This window comes from Falco cherrug, chromosome 10, assembly GCF_023634085.1.
Source record: "Falco cherrug isolate bFalChe1 chromosome 10, bFalChe1.pri, whole genome shotgun sequence".
NCBI classification, from domain to species: domain Eukaryota; kingdom Metazoa; phylum Chordata; class Aves; order Falconiformes; family Falconidae; genus Falco; species Falco cherrug.
Window position 1 is genome coordinate 16,569,522 of NC_073706.1, and position 16,691 is coordinate 16,586,212.

General features: G+C 41.9%; 1 protein-coding gene across 2 annotated transcripts in view; it reads right to left on the bottom strand.

Moving 5' to 3' along the window:
- The window catches only part of RPRD1B (regulation of nuclear pre-mRNA domain containing 1B), a 29,107-nt gene extending 12,594 nt beyond the window's left edge, over positions 1-16,513 (bottom strand). Inside the window, exons 1-6 of one of the 2 annotated variants that reach the window (XR_008734129.1) lie at positions 16,165-16,513; positions 14,460-14,589; positions 13,186-13,319; positions 5,215-5,327; positions 3,274-3,400; positions 1,972-2,273 (exon numbers count right to left, since the gene is read on the bottom strand). Coding sequence is in view for 1 of the 2 variants with exons in the window: in XM_055722067.1 (XP_055578042.1) it covers positions 2,098-2,273; positions 3,274-3,400; positions 5,215-5,327; positions 13,186-13,319; positions 14,460-14,589; positions 16,165-16,315 (831 nt within the window). In the remaining variant the exon portion in view is untranslated. The remainder of the gene's footprint in view (positions 1-1,971; positions 2,274-3,273; positions 3,401-5,214; positions 5,328-13,185; positions 13,320-14,459; positions 14,590-16,164) is intronic. The other variant, XM_055722067.1, reaches the window with a different exon arrangement.
- Positions 16,514-16,691: the final 178 nt, after the last annotated feature.

A 16,691-nucleotide genomic window follows, 5' to 3' on the forward strand; every position in this document is an offset into this window, starting at 1 on the left:
ATCTAAGTTTATCAATAATGTTACTGTGAGAACATCAAAGGCTCAAACAAACCTGATAAGCAGATATGGCCTGCCATATCTGTAACCAATGTCTTCCACTATTTATTAACCCTCTACAACTCAAGAACAATGGAATGCTTTAATCAGGCAATACCCCTCAGCCAAGATTTCACATTAATATGAATTATGCCTTCATGTTAAGTATTAAAGAGTGGCATTTCCTGCAACTAATTTTAGACTTCTACAGTACTAACACGACCTTGTTTCAGCAGAATGACAAAGATGCTAACCTAAACAGATACTTAATAGGATCCATGTATTTAATAAGGTCATTCTCTAGTTTCCAATATATTAAAGAATGTATTTACACTTGAAAAGTGAGCAAGCAACCTGTCCTGTTGCTATCAGCCGGATTATTCCCATTAAAGTAGCTCAGCCAGTGAACCACTTAATTTTGATTACACTTCTGCCTCTGCCACAGCTACAATTTTCAAGTAACATTCCTTACCAAAAGGATATTTTCCAAAACAAAAACCACCACCATTTTCACATTTCAGCTAGTGCATCAGACATTTAACATTGTCGTTATAAATTTCCTAATTTCACAGTCTCAAACCAGGCTTTTTAAAACACTGCTCTGCAGCATTTTGCTACCTATTTATTGCCTTTTTTAAAAAAGTAAACAGCAATACATCTATCATTTTTATATATATATATACATACAGAGAGAGCGAGAGAGAGACATATGTATTTCTGCTAGACAGGTGCCCTTTTTTCAGCAAGGAAAAAAACCCACCAAAAACCCTGACTCAAGATTTCCACTAGTGTTCAGAAAATAAATCGGGGGCCAAACAAGAATTGGGTTTATGGCATCTTTCATTATCAATGTCTGAAAGTGCCTTTTAATAACTCAGTCATAAGACAGACACTATGCTTGAGGAAGTTAAAACGTTAAAGCTAAACAACGTAACAGAATTATTAACTATCCACTCTAACTTGGAATGCAGAATGAGCATTTGTCTCACTGATTTGGAAAAAGGATTGCTCTGGAAAAGCAACATGTTCACAGTCACAAGACACTGAGAAACTCTAACATAAACACACATGACAAAGAAAACACTCAAAGTGAAATTTACCTCAGAACAATGTTGCCTAGCTGTCAAAGAATTAGGTTTGTCATGACAGTAAACAGACCCTGCAATTGCTACAGCACAGTCTCCTTCCAGAAGATTTTGTCCTCTACAGCAACTCATGTCCCACCCAGCAACAGCTGCTCATAATAACCAGCAGCCGACAGCAGAGGAAGCCCTTAATGTGCCGCCGAGGGGCCGTTTAACAGATGGCAGAGTGACATACAACCACAATCATTAATTAAACTTCCACACGAGTCCCAAGATGCAGTGCTGAAAGAACTTCCACTGAGAAAGAACGCTTCAGATAAACGGCTGGCTGCTGCAGCCTCTGCACACACTCTAGGACGTGCAGCTGGTGCTTGTGTCCAGGCAGTGCAGCCTCATTTTAGTGTCCTGCCCTTCTTGTTCGAGGGAGCTATGGCAGGAAACGCAAGTCATCGTCTTTCAGTATGAGCCCAGTCTACACCCCACCACAGAAGCCGTAGATAAGAGTGGCTGAAGGATGGATACCAGAAGATCTTGTTTACACTGCATCCCCTCATCAAGCAGGGGCTGGGAAGGCAGACGAGGGGCACCCAACCATAAGGAAAAGAACAACAAAAAAAAATCCAACCAATCAAAAAAAATCTCCATCTAATTATGGCAAAGGGAGGCTGATTTTTTGGAAACTGAGATTTCCTAAAAAAAAAAATAGGGTAAGTCTGAAGAAACTGTTAGGTGAGCCTATTTTTAAGGAGTACGGAGTTCTGGGCCTTCCATGTTCACATGTATTAAAACACACTAGACTGAACATCAGAACAGATTTGCTTTCTCCAAACTGTTTACACTGCTTTCTTACCTCTGTTTTACTCCAAATGTAAACACCTAGTATCATCTCTCTTGAGAGAAACACATAGATAAGGAGTCAAGTGGCAGCATTTGGCGAGACAACTGGCTTTCTGGCACTGGTGTAATCAGTACTCACTTCTAGCTTCTTCTCCTTCTCTGTTAATACATCCTTCTGATTCTGGGTGTACTCGATCAGCATGCGTGCCAGCTGGCGACGGTCCTCCAGCTCTGCTGCCAGCCGGCCATTGTACTCTGCTAGTAACAGGCATGCTTCGTCCACAGTCTTCGAAAGACGTTCGGCTGCCTCTTTGTCTACACACAAAAGCGTTGGGTAATTTACAGGACAAAGTTTATAACTTTCTGTCTTTGACAGAAGGGCTACAACTCACCAGCCACACACAGAGTAATATCTCATTCATAAATACACTTCTACCTTGACAGCAAAGTAAGAGTTCTTATCACAGGGATATAAAGGAAAGAGGCAGGACTAACAACCCAGCAACAGTGTTTCTTAGGCACTGACAGGACTTACTGCATTTTATCCTTGCAGAGATGTCAATGATTGGGGGGCAATACAAATCTGTGAAGTTAGCCTCTATGAACAAATGAAACTAACATTAGGCTGTATTTTCAGCTAAATAAATCAGGCAGTTTTCACATTTAAACATTGTGTGCACTTTTAAATTCCTATTTTTGCTGAGTAACTCCTGATGTATCAATACAAGCAAACACGAATTGCACACTAGTCTCCACAGCCAGGATACCGTAAGAGTATTTTATAAAGGACTGACAGGTCATAACGAGCTCCAAATTAAAACTACTTCCAGGAACATGAGGCAAATCAGTTAACCTTTAAATGCTTCTATTAAGATTACTCTTCAAGTACAATTCAAAAGTCCATTTAAGCAAAGACTGACAAACTAATGGGGGGTAGCCAAGTTTCCTTGTCCTGTAGCAATCAAGGGGCATGTACTTAGCACAGTCTGATAAAACCCAAAAACATCAAACAGTCAAGGTGCTCAAAACCAAACACACCCATCTGAGAACTCTGGCCCTCTTTCCTTCACATTCCTGCAAAATGTTGTTAATGCTCTCCAAGTACAAATGCCTTGCTCCAAGCCAAAAAAATGGAAGCTATGCGAGTTTCATCTTCAATTCTCCTTCATAGGATTGATATCTATTAATTACACAAGAGCTACAAAACAAGGACACAAAAGCAGGAATTCACTCCACCATACATTGTGATTAAAGAAAAAGAACACTTCGATTTCTAAGTTATTCTTTCACTCTAATTCATCTTACAGTTTCATACCTGTAATTTTCTCCAGTAATGAAACATCTTGAACTTCCTGAGGCAGGGAGGCAATTTTTTGCCGCACTGTTGCATCTCCTGATGCTGCATTTTCCAGGTCTTGTAGGGCTTTGATCAAATCCTCAGTCTACGAGACAAGTTAGCCAACATTAAAACCAGGGAGCTTTTATGCCATTTCCTGTGGATGTGGCCTCTTCATATGAGGTCACCCACCTTTGAAAGCAACCATTTTTAGAATATTTTCTTCAAGAGATTTTTAAACTGTTACTTCCTAACACAGGGATTATTCACTAAGATTACAATATCCCAGTGTTTAGGAACTTATGCATAATTACAGTAGGATCATCATTTTCAAGACTCTACAGTGGAAGAATTCTCATTCCAATCAAGAGAAGTGACCATTTAAGACAAAGCTGAAAAGTACACAACCACACAAGTCTGAGAAACAGCCATCAGCTCTTTGTGTTGCATCAAGTGGGACTGTATCTTTTAGCTGAGCATCGCTGACACTGTCTTAGACAAGCAGAAGTGTACGTGCACCTTTTTGTTCTTTTCCAGAAATGCATTCTGACACAGGAAAAACAAACCCCAAACTAAACTTGTATCAGTCCAAACAAAACTGTGTCAGATTTCCATCTTTGTAAGATTTAGAATTTTGTAACTGGTTACACCTACCATAAACTTTGATGACAGTGAAAGCTGTCCCTGTTAAAGCAAACTTTATATTGTTCTGATCTTGCAAAGCCATTGCTCTCCTCGCTTAGCTCAGCTGGCTCTTTGGAAGCACACTGCAACTAAAATGGACTCCACTGCATCCCCTCAACTTCATCTCTCAGCTGGTTTTAGTACATTGAGGAAAAACGTGTCAGTTTAATTGAATACATTCAAAATGTATCCTAGCTTAAAAAGGATGTGGGTGAGGACAGCCTTAAGAGGACCTCCCCTGACACATGGTATTTCCCCCTGCTAAAAAAAAAAAAAAAAAATTAAAAAAAAATAAATAAAAAGAGACTCCTTGGTCTCCAGGAAGAAAAAAATGTTGTTTCTTTGTTTTAAAAAACACTGAGGTTTTAATGGGAGGTTTTTGAAACTGGAATACTAGCCCTGGAAAAAACATCACTGATGTTTAAACTACATTCCAATAGTTTGAAAACTAATAAAAACACTGGAAAAGTTTTAAATATTTTTTTAATCTGAAAAATAAAAAAGTCCATTACATAATATTTACTACTATTTTGCAAACTGCTAATGATTTCCAACAGCAACAAAGACAACGCTTATCATCAAGAGAAACCATAAGCTGTAAGGCATCTGGAGGTAAAAACAACAAAAAAAACCCCTCACTAATTTCCCTAACAACTTATTTTTATTTTTCAATGTTTACAGTCTACCAGATGGATGGTGTATTTTTTTATCCATTTTCAATAGACAATGGTTTAACATATGCGCATTCTGTAGCCTCAAAATGGTCAGAATGATCCTCTATTTCATTCCTGCTATTTCCATGCAACTAATGCATCAGCCTCAAAATAAAGTCTTCAGAACTGATTTTCCTAACCAGCTCCAGACAAATCTATCAAAGGTTGAGCTCTTTAATAGCTCACGGAAAGAGATGTCCTACAAAAAATAATTAAGTTTTAACAGTGTTACAACTTTGGGTTTGAGAGATTACACACTGATCTTAAAAAATTTAAAATATGGTCTGTTCTTCTAACAGTCCTTTAAGATTCGTTACAGGTAGTACTACTCAGACCTTGGTTTAGACTACCTGAAATCACAGTGGCTCAACACAAAAAAAAAAGAATCTGTTCCATTTCCCATGGACTTCTCCACCCCCAACTGAATTGCTCCATTAAAGCATTTCACTTGTTGGCAGCTCCATCTTGTGGCTGTACCACACAGGAGGGGGCTTCCAGAACTCCCAAAACCTGCCCCACATACCAGCAGCGGCCCAGCACTAGGGTCTTGGGGTGAGTAGCTCCCAGGGTAATCATCATCTTCCTCCTCCTGTATTTGCTGAAAAGTCCTCTTTAAAGACTTCTTCTCCTCTGCAACTAAAGACACATATAAGGAACTCATTTGGATGCTAGATCTGCCCACCTTAACTACCTCTACTTCAAAAAAATTGTACCAGATACTCTGATGATTAAGAGAGGGATCTCTAAAGAGAGGGATGACCACAGATGGATATCATATTCCAAACACTCAAATGCAAAACAGCAATAAAAGGTTGATTTTGCCCACACATGTATCTCTGTACACACAAGTACAAGGACAGAGTCCTCTTACCAGCAGTGTGCACTGTATACATACCACGTGTCCTGCACTAGAAGTGGGAAAGGCAAGTGAACATCCTATTTGTCAATAAATGGCAGGTCTTCAACCCTGCTCAGGCTCTCTGGTTAATACCATGTATGCAGGTGAGGGTTTCTACCAGTGGAAATGAACCACTGGTGCCAAGATACACATGGACAGAAGAATTTCAAGTATCTTTCTGCACCACGTATATGCTCACTGTGGTCCCACAATCAGCTGAACTGCTAGGTATTCAATCTTCCACTCTTCCATCAAAATAAAGTTTCACAGAGCTGTCCAGAAGTCTAAAACTCTAAGATGTAACAGCAACAACAGCTATGAGCACAGCATGATCCAATCCACAAGCAGGTAACCTAAAACACTTCAGAAATAAGGACTTCAGAAAGCAAGACAGTGTTGGTTAAATGAACCTTAGCATAGCATACTTTAGCTTGAAAGGAAAGAGACAAGTTTATTTAATGAGTCAGAAGTCTCAATGCAGCCTTTGACCCAGTTACAGAACCTTCAGAAGAAGACAGATCATTCTTCAGACTCTCCACCAAAATTAAGAGCAGCCAGGGAAATTTATAAGAAAGCTTTGGGCAGAGCCTTGAGAACATCTCTTCAAGGGAATCAAGTCTTGCCAAGATAATCATGGAGTTCAAGGGAAAAAGCCTGTATACACATTGATTCACAGGAAAATCCAAGATTACTCTTGATTTTAAATGAAATCAGTCTGCCCAACTCTAATGAGGAAGCAAACGGAAAGGCCTGTCCTTAAATGCTGAAACTTGCCTGCCTTGTCAGAGGGCACATATATCAGAAAAAAATAAAAATTTAATGGAGAGAAAGTGAGAGATGCTGGATATCCTGATTGTCTACCTTGACAAGGTAGACACAAATGCATCTGTTAGAGAACAGATTTACTCGGGAGAAGACAAAGAAGCACAGAAAGTTACCCTAAACCAAATGAACTTTTGAGGTATGCTAGAGCAAAGCTATCTAGGCTAGAAAAAGGAACAGTCTAAGTATTGTATATATACGACTGATGCAACAAAAGTGCTTGATAATCTGACTGACAAGCCAGTAAGACACGAGATCAACAAAAGAAGTGGCTGCTGTCCACTGAGGTCTGCAAAAGACACAAGCTGAGTTGAACCAGAGATGTGCAGATGACAAAATGGCCAAAGAGAGCATTTAAAGTTACACAGCCCAATACAGTGTGCCATCAATATTTATCACTTGTGTGTACTTGTAATTAACCAAAGCTAAACACAAGATCATCAATAGAAGAATGCATGGCCACAGCGTGCACACAAGGGAAAACAAGAACTGGGATTCAAACTGCTGAAGAGCTATTCCTGCTGTGCTGCCAACTGGTCTACCACAAGACACAGTATTACGCTTGCTTACTGCTCTAATGTAGAGCATTCAGAATTCATTGAATTTTCCATCTGAACAAGACCAACTGAATTTGATTGAAAAAACTCTGAAGATAGGTCCATGAACATCTGCAGTCTTAAGCAAGAGTCACTAGCTGGCCTGCCTGGCAAGAGGCACTCCCTGAGCATAGGAATGGCCGCTGATGAGGCAAAGTGGCCAGCATAAAAAGGAGCACAGACAAAAGAGTCAGCTTTGAAGTAGGATTTTGGGCATGAACAGTGTGACAAATGTGGACTGTTACACTTTTCTCCTTGGCACTGGTCAACAGGGTCAGCAAAAAAACTTAGTTGAAGAATCCTAGAAACACCATCTCCATTTCATCAAAACAGAAGAAAAAAAAACATACACATTTTCAAACTCAAGAACATATGGTAGAAAAGGGCCCCTGAAAGGAAGCAAGGCATAACTAACACACCCTGACTGCGTAGCTTTCAAAATCTCCTAGCCAGAAGTAATTTAACCATCGCAACCATTCTGAAAAAGCCCATCAAACCCAACAAGAGATGAGGAACGCAAGTATAAAGAGCATCTAAAACTGATCAGAATTCAACAATGGCACATAACACACACCTTCTGAAACAATCCAGATATGCTTGAAGAACATGGACAGCTTCCAGGTAAACCAAGAACCCATTCCTGACATGGACATAAAAACGACAGAGAAGCCACTACCAGAGATGAAGTCAGCTTCATCTTCAGCCAGCTCTTCACAGTTCAGAAATTGAACTACGCCCTAAAAGCCTTCAAAGACCAAAGCACTTTTGTTTCTCAAAAATGACAGACAATTGCTGTCCTAACAGCTTTGCAGCAAAACTCCAGGTTGCCGTTATCTTGTTGCAGTGTCCAGAGAGACTTGGAACAAGTATTTCCTCACCACCTTTCCAGTCTTCAACACATTGGTTGTGGTCTGAGGTAGCTTACAGTGCCAAAGGCCTTAGTGATAAAGTATGAGTTTTTCCTGTAAGCTGACAACACAGGCGATCTTCCATCTAGGGTGTTCACCTTTTTGTTCTCATCTCCAGGCGACTGCTTTTGGAGGTGAACAGGCCTCTCTGATTCAACTCCAGGCTCATAGGCACAGTAAAGAAAAAACAACTGTGGAATCTGCATACATACATTCCAAAGGATAACTAGAAGTTTAAAACTTTGCTCTGTTAAAACCAGTGGGTTTGTGTGGGCTTTTTTCTTTAATCTCAAGGCAATATAAAATTATCTTCTCTCATGAGAATTTGGTTACATTAATCTCCTCATTCAAGAAGCTGCCATGACATGGTAAGGAACTTCCCATGTTTGGGATAAAAAAAAAGGCAGATAATGCCTTTCACTGGAGGGAACTGTTCCGACTTTTCTAAAAATAGTCCTTAATTCACATGAGGATTTATCAGTCTTGGTGCAGCTACGTCATGTGCCTTTCCTGACAATTAAGCATACAGTTGTACAAGTTGCATGAACAGAAACTTCTGTCTATAGGGAAACATGCAAACAAATACCATTTAACAGCTACTGTAATTCTAGAGTAACTGGCAAACCTGTAAAACAGGGGGTTCTATTTCTGAAATTATATAGGTACCTGTTCACTTGAATGGCAGACCAGCTAAATTTAAGTAGGTTTTTTATGTGTTGGCAGGGCTATCATCCTCAATCAGGATAACAAAAAATAAACCTCCCAAAACTGTAACTAAAACTCAACTTTTGTAGGCTGCAGGTTCCAACCACCAGGAATTTAGCAGCTTGTGCAAGATCCAAACAAATTTATATGAAAGACACTTTTGGAAAGTGATTTAGGACAAAATACTGAAAACAACAACAAAATAGACAGTTTTCCCACAGAAAACAGAAGACCATCAGAAAACATCAGAAGACACAGAAGAACAAAATAAGACAAACTTAATTGCCCAGTGTACTCCCCAACTGTTCTAACCCTTTGTGTCTTTAGGGGTAGATTACCGATGGTTAAGTTCTCATTACAACACACATTTCTTAGTAGCCCCTTCTAGGTCAAGCATAATTGGAGTTGGTCTGCTCCAAAATTATACCTAGTCCTGTCCCCAGGTGCCTTTATTTCACTTATCCTTGGAAGCATCCCTGTCTGCTCTTGTCTCTTGGTTATGTGTATGAGTCTGACAATGTGGCCAGGGCAGAGGAAAAGCCCTCCCAGATGTTTTTCTCCATATTTTAATATGGGTCTGACTTCCTGTGCCAGAATTTGCAATATGAACACACCAGAACAGATCAGTAGCAGTTCAGTTCTGTGTTCTAGTGTGATACTCCTACATCAGAGCACACTCAAGGACTTCCTTCAACTGCTTACTACAAAGATAATGAAAAGAAAACATGTCAGCTACATAGCTTATATTACCTAAAGGATTTTACATCAAACTTCTACAGACCTAAGCTTTCCCAGGTTTTAAGATAAATGGGTCGTTCTTCTCTTCCCTACTGCTTGCAAAAAGAAACATTCTAATAAAAATGAGATTAATGAGAAAGCAAATGCAAGTTTAATGAATACATTTAGAGTTAAACCAATACAAGATACCCATATTCAAAAGCTTATTTCAGGTATATGCATATTTCTTTAAGGAACCCAAGAGTCTGTAACATGGTAGCAAGCTGCACCACTGAGGAAGTCAAAACCAGGGAATATAATGCTTGGAAAGGGCTGGTATGCTTTCCCCTCTGCCTCTCTGAAGGGAAAGCTTCATTATCTGTGCAATCAACTCCGCTCCACAGCAGGAGCTTAGCATGTGCCACCAACTGAATTATTATACATTTACCCAAGGCCTTGCTACAAATGAAACAAGAAATAAGTTGCGCTGTTGAAACATGCACCAATAAGTTTTAAAGATGTCTGTCTTCACTGATACAGGACTACCGTGGTTACAGTGGGTTAGAATTAATTTTCTTCTTAGTAGCCGGTGCAGTGCTGTGTTTTGGATTTGATGTGAGAACAAAGTTGATAGCACACTGGTGTTCTTGGTTGTTGCTGGGTAGTGTTTATACTGCATCAAGGGCTTCCCAATTTCTCAGGCCCTGCCAGCAAGAGGGCTGGGGGCAAAAAATTGGGAGGGGACACAGCCAGGGCAGCTGACCCGAACTAGCTAAAGGGATAGTCCATACCAGGGGTCCTCAAACTTTTTAAACAGGGGGCCGGTGCATGGATTAAGTGGCAGGAACTCATCTGTGGCTGCTTGGTTTCCCCCCCAACCCCTGGGGGGGGTGGGGGGTGGGTCTGTAAATACCGGGGGCCGGATTGAGGACCCTGGGGGGTGTGTGCATCCAGCCCGTGGGCTGTAGTTTGAGGACCCCCTGGTCCATACCATATGACATCATACTGAATGTATATATAAGCTGCGAGAAGAAGAAGGGGGAGGGGGACATCAACACCACCACAGGACATTGGGCATTAATGGCATTTTGTCTTCCCAAGTAACCATTATGAGTGATGGAGCTCTGCTTTCCTGGAGATGGCTGAACACCTGCCTGCTGATGGGAAGCAGTGGATGGATTCTTTGTTTTGCTTTGCTTGCGTGTGTGGCTTTTCCTTTACTCATTAAATTGTTTTTATCTCAACCCACTAGTTTTCTCACTTCTACTCTTCAATCCTCTCTCCCATTCCACTGTGGGGGGAGTAAGCAAGTGGCTATGTGGGGCTTAGTCGCCAGCCAGGGTTAAAACATGACAAGGACTCTGCTTTATTTTGGAAAGTTTCACAACTCTACATGTAAAGCGGTACTCTGCCACACAAGCAAAGCCATCCTTTTCAGAAAGCAGCATCTACCAGCCCAGAAATTTAAGACACTGCAATATGAAAAAGCTATAGAGAACAACCTGCGTAGACTTGTTGCAATTCCTTAGGCTGAAGAAAAGAATACTCATCATCACAGCACCAGACACTCTTAAGGAACTTTAAAATTTTGTTTTAATGGCACATCCTTGCACCAATCTACAGACACTAGTACTACCTGTTTCTCAGCTGGATCTACCTTGGGTGTACACAAACCCAGGAAGTCAGAGTGGTTTTGGAGGAGTGGTGTACTACAGTTTTCCACATTTATGATACACATTATATCTGTAAAACACAAGACATTGTCGATCTCGCTTATGTTCACCTGTTTGAAAACAGAATAGAGTAACTACAACAAAACCTTCTGCAATAGTTGCCCACCAGAAACTGGACAAAAAAATTTATTTTAGAAATCCATAAAAACCCGATGTGAAACTAGCATTTACCATTAAGAAGCTAACTGGAAAACAAGTCAGACAAAACAAGGAGAAAAACCTCAGGAGAACTCCGCAGAGTTTTTCAATTGTCTTTTTCTCTTAGTTTAAAACCAGCAAATTTCTTTCTCACAATGAACTGACAAGAAGGCAGCAACATTCACCCTCATAAAAAGGCCTGAACCATTCTCTCAAATAAGACACTACATTAATATCCCCAATTACCCAGACAAAAAGCGAGTTTCTCACCAAGTGAGGACAGACACACATGCCACAGTTATTAAAACATTTGTATTCCTTCATTCTGTTTCCCACAAAGGCCTGTTACATGGAAGGCTCTGATTTTGTATAAAAGTTTTTAAGTGGAGAAGGTAACAGTAGCAGGACTGATTGACACCACCACCAACCAAAGCAAGGAGGACAGTGAGCAACAGTTGGTTGCCAATTCACCAGGAAATCACAGCTGTGTTTCCCGGACACAGAATCATTTTGTTTAGAATAAAAGTGATACACTTAAATAGGTACCTTAAATAACAGTTTCAAATCCTCAGTTAATCAGCTCAACAGCAATTCAGGCGTATGAATTCTGTCCTTTCATGTCAAATAAGTGTCTTATACATTGCACTCTGACAACAGCAAAACCGCAACATGAGCTATTTCATGTAGAGACTGTACACCTTCCACTCTCCCCTCTCCCAGCACTCAGACCAGAGACCCCCTCTGTCCAACACAGAAGAGACAACCCCTTTGGTCAGGGCAGTTGGTCGCCCAGCATTTGGGGAAAAAACCCAGCAATACTACCTCCATGTCATACTTAAATTACGGTAAGCTGGAAGGCCTCTGTTGTAAGCTGCTAAAGCACCCATTCGGTAATTTTGCCTGAAGAAACATGAAAAATCACAAAGTTACAGCCATAGATGTATGTCTTCATATGCATTCTCATATTAATGTTCATGTCTTTCTATCAATTCTGCATTAATTAAAAAATGGCATAAGAGCACTTTACTAACGACTGAGCCAACTTTCTCACAAAGTATCACACCTCTGCTGGGAACAGAACAAAATTCAGTCAAAGCAGCAATGCTAATTTGAAGACACTGACACTTCCTTTAGCTGCAAAATGGACAAATATTCCCTTGACCAGAACACTCTTGATTTTTAATGACCTTCACCTTTGATAGGTCAGACATCCTACTGCTGACCTCTTTTCATTACAGTACTACCAGTTAAATACTTTCAGGTGTTATAGAAGAGGCAGTACCTGCCAAAGCAGTATAAAAGCACAGTAAACACAAGCAGCTTATACTCAGTTTCTCACATCTCACGCAGTAATAAGGTTATAAACGTGATTTCTAACAATGCTAAATGATGCAAAGTTATTGCTTTCCCCAAATCATGTCAGCTGGCATAGGAAATAAAAAAAAGAGACCAGACAAGCTTCTGGGCATATATTCCAGCCTTCAATTATTAAAAAGTCCTTGCTGAATTATAACAAAATAGAGTAACTACACAAAATAAAACTGTAGGAGAATGAAAGCACAAACAATTCTGAACAAACTATTGTAACAAGCCAGCTGACTACTCTCAGAGACATGGAGTGGGACAATTTTAACTCTCAGGGCAGAAGCAAGAGTACCCTGCACCCTACTTGTCTTCACATCAAAGGCAGCCCTGGAGTATTCTGTCTGCATGAGCAGAAAAGTAGGTTACCTTAACCTTACTGCTGGCCCCAAGTCACAAGGCAACACACCTGCAAACTGGAACTGTGGGTTTAACGAAAACCAGTTCTCTCAAGACAGTCCTGAACAATCTCCCAGACCAGCTCTGCAGCAACTCAACTACAGCAACTCAACTACAGGAGCCCAGAGCTCAACTCCTCATAGTACTTTCAGCGAAACATGTATCAATTTGAAAAAAAACAAAGCAAAGCACACAACAAAAGCAATATGCATTTACCTTTAGTTTGTGGGCTATTGGAGTCTTCCATAGAAAGTTTCAGTTGCTGTATGAACTCACTGCCATACACACTCCTTTCTTGCCAGATATTAAGCAGTCGTTCCAAGGGCTTTTTACAGCCCTCATCTGCTTCTCTGTTCAAAGATCAGAAAATAATTATAGTTCAGCTGAAAGAAATCCTTACATTTTAAGAAAGCATCTTCCAAACTAGCAGCTGCATCCATTGCAATATATGCATATTTGGAGAGAACTTTTCTCATCTTGTCTGAGACTAACTGTGCAAAACACATTTGTGGCCAATTTTCCTCTTTTACTGGAACCAAAGTTTGCCTGAAAGTGCCCCACATTCCCACCCAAAGTAAGAGCAGGAAAAGTTTTGGAGGGAGAAGCTTTCTATCATTCAGAATCTGCAAGAAGAGTTATAAAATACCCCCAAAGTTGACATGTTTACAATTCAGGGCATTAACTTTAAACAGTTGTTTCAGTCAATAACATACCAATTAAAAAGCAGGTTGTTTGGATCATTAGACACTTAAATGTACTCGTATAGCACACTGAAAGTTAGACAGCCATCCAGAGCAGCATACCACTAAACACACAAACATTAAAGTTGCTTAGTAGAGATAAAAGGAATTCTTATGCTACTTAGAGAAAATCTTAACTAAATGATAGTCCATTTTTGATAGGATGGTAGCTGCATCACTTCTTCCCTTTTATGAATAAAATTCTTCTTTCCTCTAGCAAGGAGACTAATGAACAGATAAGCATTGAAACGAGCAATACAAAAAGAAGCCATGCTCAAACCAGAAGACCAACGAGAATCCAGTGACCCAAAATATCAGCTCTTTTTAAGTCTTCTGACAATGGGGAAGAGCCATTCATTATGTGGCTTTAAACACACGCATGCAACTACTCAGTTTCACTACCCACGAACAGATCTGCAAGATCTTTTGGTAACAATTAAAATAAAGTACATAGAAGGTGCATGCAGAGAACAAATGTGTAAAGCTGTGAGGGGCCGATTCACATACAAATAAGTTTGCCCAAAGAGAAATACTACTGCTGAAAAGTTTCTAGCTGCAAAGTATTTACAGTCCAATCTCTACTAAAAAGAGGGTACAAGCATCCCTGAGACTTAGGAAAAAAAAACCAACACCAAAAAAACCCACAAAGCAAAAAAACCCCAACAAAATCCAGCTGAATTAAACTTTGTATAATAAGAATGCACATCTCTAGAGAGAAAAGTTGAAGAAACACGTAACACAGCAACATACCTGGCAACATGAGAAAAAGCATCCACAAGAACAGATTCAAATTCCCTAGTAAATTCAGGTCCTTTCCTCTTACTGTTCTGGATGACATCGTTTGCTAAATATAGGAAAGTAAGTTTCCTACTCGATTTTGCTGGGAGAGGGAAAAAAAAAAAGGGGGGGGGGGGGGGGCAGAGGAAAAGAGAGAGAGAGAGTTTGCATTTATTTCTTATTTCTTTCACCTGGAATCATTAACATGGGTTTCAAAGTTACTTACAGCTTTTCAGTCTAAAAACAAAAAGTTCAAAATACTTCCCTATTCCCAAGGCAAACCTGAAGCCTTCAAGGCAAGTAGTTCTTGACCTCCTTACTTCTGCTCAGGTTTTTTTCTAATTTATAAATGAAACATGAGCTTAATACTTTTTGTGCACAGTGACACCTCAACTGTGAAGAAAGCTGCGTAAGAAATAAATTTTCTTGATTAAAACTGTTCTAAACTACCAGCAAATTAATATAACAATAGACTCATTTTTCATTAACTTCAGAACAAAAAACTTGGTACAGAACCACTTAATTCAGAACAGAGTAAAACTGTAGAAAGCTGTTGTAGAGACTCAAATATTTTCCAGACAACAGTGTGACAAAGCAACATGAAATTTCTTCCATACGTCATAACTTTCCCCATCTTGACGCCATCAGTTTCTATTTTACTACAGCCAGAATCAGTGGGAAACACTGTTCTCCGGAGTGCAACAGCCATAGATATACACGCACCAGGCAGCAAACAAAAGCACTTACTTCCACAGGAGGCTGAACCTAGATCTTTCAAAAATTCAGGCCTAATATACTATAAATGGCAACAACTAGCAATTACATAAAAAAAAATACTCCAGCTAGGGCTTCGTACAGCATCATCTGCTCCAAGGGGCTAATGCTGCTGGCTGCCCAGGATGCGAAAGGTGACACTGGCTGTTTCCACAGCTGCCCCTGGGGACAAAGCATCACCACTGACACCGGCAGCCTCCCCGACTTCACTAGGAAGCAATCTGAGAAGTTCCAAAAGCTAACTTTTAAAAGTTAATCTGCAAGGAAAAAAAAAAAAGCACAAAATATTTCTGGACGATGCTACCCGTTTTTATAAATAGTGATAGCACAAGTTTTCACAGATTTTACAACCACTTTTGTTCTACTTGCCCCCTAATCCCTTAGTACAATTCCAGAATGGATAAGTAGCATAAATCCCAAACCAAACTTTAAAAGCAAAATCTAAAAGTTAAACAGCCAAAGCAGCACTTCGCAGTTAACTCGAGCACTCCCAGGGGAGACCACCGAGCACATCTCTGCCTACAGCCCGGCTGCCCGGCCCGGCGCGGCCGAGAACAGCCCCCCGCGCCCCGAGGCGGGTTGAACCAGCCCCGCCACCGGCCGCCCCGCCGACCGCCGCCGCCACCCGCACGCCCCGCACGGCGCACCCCGCGCGGGTATCTCCTACAAAGTTTAATAAAGCAAGAAAACGCCGGCCGGGCCCCGGCTCCGCTGCCGCCTCGCAGGGCTCCGCCGTGCCGACCCGCAGCGACCGCCGTGAGAAAGAACCGGCCCCTCGGGTGGTCACCCGGGGCGGCGAGTAACGGGGCCGCGTCCCGCCGGGATGCCCCAGACCCGCGGCGCCCTCGGAAGCGGAACGGCGGCGGCCGCCGGACCCGCGCCCCGCACCGGGCGCCCCACGTACCTTTGCGAAGCTCCCGGTGCCAGACGGAGACGATGGGCCCTGCGTGTTTGCGGTGGTGGATGAGCCACAGCGAGAGCGTCTGCACGCTCTGCTGGGAGTTGCTCAGCTCCGACAGCTTCTTCTCCAGCGCCGACTCCGAGAAGGAGGACATGGCGCCCGGCCGGCCCGCGCCGGGCCTGCTCCGCCCGCGGGGGAGGGCGCGACGCAGCCTCACCGACGACAAACCGCCGCCACCGCCACAAGATGGCCGCCCGACCTCTCACCCCGCCGCGGCGGGTCGAAGGGCAGCATCGTACGGATCGCCGGAGGGAGCAGGGCAGACCCGCTACCCTGGGCACGGGCGGCGGAGGGGGGCACAGCGCATGCGCGGCCGCCCCAGGGAGCCCGCCAAGGGAGGCGCATGCGCATTGCGGGTGCCCGGGACTTTTCTCACAGCGCTTTCCCCACGGCGCCCCGGCGGGGGCTCTTTGTCGCGCTGACGGTCCCGGTTACCGTACCGTCACTTCCGGCATGTGGCAGCTCCACTA